General features: G+C 50.8%; 1 protein-coding gene across 1 annotated transcript; it reads right to left on the bottom strand.

Annotated features, from left to right (window-relative positions):
* Window positions 1–3,127: 3,127 nt before the first annotated feature.
* Window positions 3,128–5,614, bottom strand: LOC102099449 (acrosin-like). Its single transcript, XM_088052352.1, has 6 exons — window positions 5,538–5,614; window positions 5,014–5,250; window positions 4,436–4,701; window positions 4,017–4,162; window positions 3,353–3,547; window positions 3,128–3,280 (listed from the first exon to the last, which is right to left on the bottom strand). The coding sequence occupies exons 1-6, from the start codon at window positions 5,606–5,608 to the stop codon at window positions 3,128–3,130; spliced, it is 1,068 nt and encodes a 355-aa protein (XP_087908478.1). The 5' UTR covers window positions 5,609–5,614.
* Window positions 5,615–7,308: the final 1,694 nt, after the last annotated feature.

Here is a 7,308-nt window from a genome sequence, read left to right on the forward strand (position 1 = left end):
AGATGCCTGAAGTAGCCCTATGTAGAGAGGAGAAAAGGTTGCTTAAATCCTGACTCAATCCAACTCAGAATGATCAAATGAGGCATGCTGTCTGGTCTATTCCATCTTCACCCAATCCTGCCTTTGCTGTGAGTCAGAACACCCAGTCTAGGTACAAAATGGAAGGAATTTCTACAGTATGTTGTTTTTTTCTCCAAAAGAAAGGCTTAGAATTCTTCTTCTATATGCAAGAAGTGAAGAGCTCACAACAAAGAGTTCAATGCCTTGCCAGCTGTCTGTCACAGATACTCCAAGACAGAATACTTTATGACAGCCGTTTTTATATTTTTATATTTTCAGATATATATTTATACTTTGTATACAGTACTTGCTCTCTCCCCATGAGTACTAGCCACATTATTTAGAAGGCACTAATGCATGTATTTAATAAAGTGATTGTTTGTATCAATTTGATATTATGGTATAGATGTATCTGTTGTAACTATTACTAAATTGCTGGATTCATTTTCATTTATTATCAAAGACCAAATGTGGAATTCTGCATATGACAGTATATTGACACTCATTTATGCTAATTAATGAATGACAACTGGAGATCAACAGTGCTGCTGAAGAAGGCAGAGTTTTACTCAATGTACTCCACAGATATTAGAATCATAGGATGGTTTGGATTGGAAGGCATCTTAAGGATCATCTAGTTCTTATGGGCAGGAACACCTTGCTCTAGACCCAGTTACTCAGAGCCTGGCTCAAACCTGTCATTGAATTCTTCCAGGGATGGGGCATCCACAGCTACTCTGGGGAACTCATGCTGTAACTTTTTAATCTGTTTTTCTGATTCTGCTTGCATTTCTTACATCTGGATTTCTCAGTCTCTTCTGAGCCGAGCTCCTTCAGAATACTCCCCCACAGGAAGTTCTGTTTATCTCAGTTCTCCGGGTCAGGAAGAAAACTCCAAAGCTCGTTAGGATCTTGTTTCTCATGTTTATTAGTATGTTATCACAAAACTTGGCAGGTCTCTCCAGACTTTCTGCACAAGTTCAAATCACTACAACCTGGCACATTTTGGCTCTGATGGCACAAAATGGCCTTGAATGGAGCAGCCTTTTTAACTTTATACTTACCTTTATCCAATTCACAATAGACACGTATATTATTTTTCTTAATGACCCAATAACCCATCACCTGTGTCACTGTGGCATTTTCTATCCAATCACCTACTATTACCCAAAAACCTATAGAAGAAGAAAATGAAGAAGAAAGAAGGAAAAGAGACAACACCCTAAATCCTCCATCTTGTCTTCTGTTTTCTAAACTAGTTTATACCCTAAACTAACTTTTTCACTCAGTGACTTAAGAAAAGTCTCTAATCTACACACTCACACTTTTAGCTTTTCTAACTTCAACCGTTGTTTTCATGTATCACCATGAAAACATGCCCATAAATTTCATGTTATATGAAATTCAGTGTTCTCCTGGATCTCAGAGCCAGGCATCAGAGACAAGGCCACACACTCTGTGTCTCAGACTCCAACACATGCCAGTGCCTCAGCCCCTGTCACAATCAAGAATTCCTTCCTATGATGGCATCTAAAGCTACCCTCTGTCACTGTAAAGGCATTGCCCCTCGTCCTATCAGGACCTGCCCTTGTAAGAAGGCTCTTGGCAGCTTTCTTTGGGCCACTCTTCTTGCAGGATGAGGCTGCACTGGCCCTGAGGAATTTCACCAGTATCCTGCTCTCTGCAGCCTTTTCTCTACAAGATTCTTCCCAAAACAGAATCACTCTGGAACAGGGCTCCTGCAGGAAGCACATGTGTGCTTGGGTCAGGAGCCAATCCAGTCACAGCCACAGTGGATGAGCAGTGAACTGCCCAAACTGCACCACCCTTCCTGCAGAAGATGCAGTGAAATGTAGGTTTAGCACATTCTGTGCTGGCCACATCAGCCAAAGAAATGCCCTCTGGCAGGCTCCATGCCCTTGCTGCGGGAGAGTTCTATTGAAGTTCTGAGCTCTAAATAATGAAGGAGCTTGTGGCGCACTCATGCCAGTTTAGCCAGTGACATACAGCAATTGAATGCTGTAGACAGAGGAAGATGCCCCTGCTCTAAGCCACCTGCTGTTGTCCATGCTATTCAGCCGTGGGAAATTAAGGACAAAAGAGTTTTTTCTGCATCCTGTGGTGATTATGTGCAGCACTCAAGCAAATGAGCACAGCAAGATTCGTTTTGTGTATGTGCAGCTGGCTCTTTGATTGCTCCATCTCTCCATTTGCCAGGCTTATACAGCCCTCTCATCTTCCTCAGCTCCTCCCTCTCTCTGCCCTCACCTCCTCCCAAATACAGAGCCAAGCCCAGGAATCTTTTCCCCCTGCCTCCCAGGCTGGCCCTGCCTGTGAACAGCCTTGGTGTTGCAGCTGCTCTTGGCCCACTCAGCTTGGCCTCCCATGGTGTGCTCTCCTACTGTTCCTGCCAGGTTCCTCTCCCCAGAATGACCCCAGCTCTTCCTTTGAGTATCTGGGAAGTGTGACCTCCTGGTACATCAATCCCTGCTTAGTACCAGTGAAATCTGGCTCTGCCTTGGGGCACTGGCACTCCAGTCAGGAGCCAGGAGTTTCCCTTGTCATGCTTGGGACTTTTCCAGATCTGTTCCCTTAGCCCAGGCTCACACCAAGCCCTAATGAGCAGCCCATGGGCCTTTGAGCACCACCCCAAAAGTGTCTGCTTTTTTCCTATTCCCTTCCTGGGTTTGATGGACCAGATTCCTCCAACCCTTGGTGGTTCAGAGCACTCTTCTCTCTGACCAGGGACTTTGGGGCTCTTTGGATCCACTCTGTCCCTTTGTGTTTGGCAGGTCTGCCCTCAGGCTCATTCCACAGATGCAGGTGCTGATCATGGCAATCCTTGCCCTGCCCAGGAGTAGAAATTGGACCGAAAAGATGGTTTCCTGTGACCATAGGCAACTTTACTTCATGTAAGTCAACTGCAGTGTCTGCCTGAACAGAGGAATGTGAGCAGGACAGAGCAGGTTTTTGACACTGAGGCTGTCTTTGGACCAGCAGGCATTGCCCCAGGACTAAATGGTTGCTGTGCACTGCAATGTTCCCTGGACTGTGGGCATCCTGCTGCTCAAGATGTGTTTTGCCCAAAGATTTGTTGGAGGAGTTCTTTCACTCTAATAAAGAATTCCGCCAGAATCTTGATGGGAAATGGGCAGGAGTTAACTTTGCCCATTGTTGGTACTGGCATTGGTTTTGGAGAGGGGGTTGCTCTTGGCCATGGCTTCCGAGGGGGTTGTGGGGTGGTAATATAATGAATCCAGGAATGCGAAGTGGTCAAAAAATGACTACATGCCCGTGATGTTGGAGAGGGACTTCCATCTGGGCTCAGGCGCATCTGGAATAGGATCCAGTCAGAGAAGTACAGAGTGGATGTGTAGACTCCAGGCCGCCTTGCTCTGGCACAGCCTTTTCCCCAACTGGTCACTCCAATGACCCACCAGTAGTCACTGTTTTTCTCTTGACACATGAGAGGACCACCACTGTCACCCTGCAGCAGAGCAGAGAGGATTAAGGTGCTGTTGGTGGCCCCTGCCAGCATTGGGGCTGTCTCCTCCTCTCTCACAGCCCCTGCCAGAGCTGTATTCCCAGCAGAGGAAAGCTCTGCTCAGGAGCTGGAGCCTCCAGAGGCTTGGCTGTGAATGGCTTGGGGTCCTGTAGGGTAGGGCTCTCTCTGTCCTCTCTGCACAGGGCTCCTGCAGGTGCAGAGGATGGACATTTGGCACCTGCACCTCTGGGCTGCCAGGAGCACTAGCTGGGCTTTCTGGGCTTTCAGGCACAAGGGGAGCCCTGTGCAGGCAGGTGTGGATGGGGAGTGTGTGGGAAGTCCCCACAGCAGCAGCCGGGGGTAGCCGGGGCTGGGAGAGTGACTGAGTGGCCGGGCAAAGCAGGTCCTGGTCTGTGTTGGGGTGGTGCTGCCGGTGCTGCTGGGGGCTGAGTGGCTCACCACACGCTCCTACCTGGCAGGTGTCGATGAGGCCCTGTGGGTAACCAGCACACAAGTTGTGGGTGTGGATTTTCCCTGCGTACCAGTGGCTACTGTTGCAGATCTTGAGACTGATGAGCTGAACCGTGGCCTCCTGCAGGTGATCACTTGATGTCTGTGCTGTGAGCAGAGAAAAGAATGAAACCCCCGCAGCTCTTTCCCAGTTGTCCACCCAAGGCTAACATATGGGGGATCCATTTCCCTAGGGCATGGCTTTCCCTCTGCAGAGGCACTGGGGTGCTGTGTCCCTACTGCCTGCCTTTGGGTAGTAGACCAGGCCCATCTCTGCAGAGGGGGACACACTGCAGCTTGGCTTTGGTCTCTGCTGTGGGGAAGCCCAAACCCTCTCCCCACTGTGATGAGCTAGCCCAGAAGTCTCTCTTGGGAACTCACCTCTTGCAGCAGTGGAACCCCAGCCAGCAACCCAGCAGTTCTGCAGCTCTGACATTCTCAGTGTGGCATCAGGAACACAGGCCAGCTGGATGTAGGGGCTGCACTGGACAGGATGGTCCAATCTCAGCAGGGCAATGTCATAGCTATAGTCGGCAGGATTGTAGTACGGGTGTATCACCAACTGCTTAACACGGCGCAGTTGTGCCCCAGGGCCCGGCTGAGTCAATTGGGTGGCTCCAATCACCAGATACACCATGCCGATATCCCTAAAAGCCATGGAGCAAGCACTGAGAGGGAGCAGAGCCATGTGCCACAGCAGCCCAGCAGTTGCCAGACCTCTGCATGGCAAGGCAGAGCGGGAGCAGTGCTCTGGCAGGTGTGAGTGCCCCTGTACACCTGAGGCTGGGGGAATGTCAAGCTGGAAGCTGCTGGGAAGCCTTGGCACAAGGCCAGGCTTCTCCTGAGCAGTGTGGCAGCTGGGCTGCCTGAGAGGAAAGGGGAAAGGAACAGCACGTGGTGCTGCTGGCAGGGCACCTGCTGGTGTTGTGGGGATGTCCCCATTCCCTGCTCCTCCTTACGTGACCTGGTCGAAGCAGTGGGCTGCTGTGAGGACCCACTCTGCAGTGATGAGAGACCCTCCACACAGATGTCTCAAGCCTGGTACCCAGGGATGCCGGATACTGACGATCCACGGCCAGGCCCCTGGCAGGGCATCTGCGCCACCCACAACGCGTGTCATGCCATAATCCAGGCTGCCGTAGGAATAAGTCATAGGATGGTAAACAGATGGCACAGCTTGGAGTCCGCAGGTTCCTCTGCAAGCAGAAAGTGATTTCCATGCTGCTCCATGGCCTGCTGTGGCTCAGGCTGAAGCTCAGTCCTCTGCCCTCCCCACAAGGGCTCAAGGGCTTGCAGGCACAGCAGGCCAGGGAAGCCCATGGGGTGTGTGTCTGTCCGTGCCAGCAGCTGGCTGCTGGCAAGGAGCTGAGGCTGTCCCATGGTGGGTGGGAAGCTGTGGCCCGGCCATGGGGGCCAGGCGGGGCCCTGCAGGGAAGGCCCCAAGTGTTGCCGTGGCTCCCTGCCAGGGCCTGGGGCCACTTACCCGCAGTTGTCCCATGTCCCGTGCACCAGCCCGGCCACGGTCAGCAGGACGAGGAGACTGAGCCAGTTCATGGCTGCCAGAGGCTCGTGTGAGCTGCAAGCACTGAGGGCTCCGTGCAGCAGCACAGCCACAGCCGCAATGCCCACAGCAGCCACGGTGTCCTTGCTCCCAGGGCTGATGTCACGGAGGGGTGGATTCCGTGTTCTGGGCACTGCAGCCTGTGGCATGGGAGACCCATGGTGGGAGGAGCCACATCAAATCAAGTAGCAATAGAATAGTTTACAAAAGTTCAAGAAAGGACCTTGAAGATCACATAGTTCCAACTTGCTACAATGGCCAGTGAGGGATGGCTTGCACTAGACCCGGTTGTCGAAAGTGTACATGCCTGGCTCAAAAGCTGTCCTTGAATTCTTCAAGGGATGAGACATTGTAGTACTAAGTTCTTAAACAACCAAATTTGACTGAAGGGTAAAGAACAGCTCTTGACCAAAGGCTGGCCTCAGATTGACCCTCGAACCAATTGTTGTTGATTTCCACTCACTGGCAGAACATGGATTTACCTTTCCCTGTTTAGAACTGGACAAGGCCACATCTGGCCTTCTTTTGGGTTGTAGGATCACAGACAACTCCCTTGGTTCCTCCTGGACCCCTCCAAGGCCTTGGGAGCATCCCAATACAAGAACAAAACCCGATGTTCCTGCAGTAGAAGATATGGCAATTTGTTTATTCAACAGTATAAAAACAGGGCCCTCTCACAGCGCAGTCAGAAACCTCGTTGCCTGTAGGGGAAGGCACCTGCAGAATTTCCCACTTGCCAGGAGTGGTTCCCCAGTATTGTGACAGTGGCTTCCCCCAGCTGATGGGCAGATCTGGATGATGGTAAAGGATTAGGGTAACTTGTGATGTTATGCTTTCTTCACCACTGCAGGCAATCTTCTACAGTAATGATTGGATGCATTGCTTAGCTTATCCTTTTGCAATTCTTTGCAGTTTTGAATGACAGTAAATTAATGCTTAATCCTGAGGTTGGTGTCTGCGTCTTCTGTGCTGACCCTGACTGTGGGAAAAGCAGGGTTCCACACTGCTCTGGGCAGCCTGTGCCTCAGTGCCTTGGAGTGATTTACTGTGGCAGTGGATTCAGACATCCTCTGCTTTTTCCAGAAATTGTTACTGCATCATTAAAACCCTGGAACCTCGGGACCTTGTGCATGGGAGGCCGGGGGAAAGGAGTGGGTTTCTTTTGTGTGGGTGTTGCAAAAGATTTTCCTTTCCTTGTCTTGGGGAATCTGCAGTAGTGATTTTGGGCTGCCTTGAGGCAAGTCGAGCAGCTGCTTGTCCGAGACCAGGGACATCACACCGGCAGGAGCAGAGCTTCCCCACTCCGACCCAAACCACTGAGAACTGCGCCAAGCTGTGGAGAGAACACGCCAAGGGGCTCCAGCCCAGCTATCTTGCCTGACACCACTGTTCTGCTGTTCTTTGCTGTGGGGAGGAGGTTGGTGTCAGATGAGCCATGAGGCCTTTGTCTGCTGCTGGGCCTTTGTCTGCTCCGTGCGGCTACTGCCTTCCAAAGGGGGAGAAGTTGATGCCGTCTTGTATCACATTCCAGGAATGGGTATTCTCCAGCATTTTGGGTCTCCTTTTGTTCTGGTGGGGTGATGAGGTCTAACACTTTGATATGTACAAGTTATTTACTTTTTATTTTTTTCCTGCCTGTTGGCATTTGGTTTGTTACTAAAACATTGAGGTTTTGTTGGTTTTTTTTCACTTT

This window comes from Pseudopodoces humilis, chromosome 3 (genome assembly GCF_049639895.1).
Source record: "Pseudopodoces humilis isolate 2021_Gansu_Grassland_sample_001 chromosome 3, ASM4963989v1, whole genome shotgun sequence".
NCBI lineage: Eukaryota > Metazoa > Chordata > Aves > Passeriformes > Paridae > Pseudopodoces > Pseudopodoces humilis.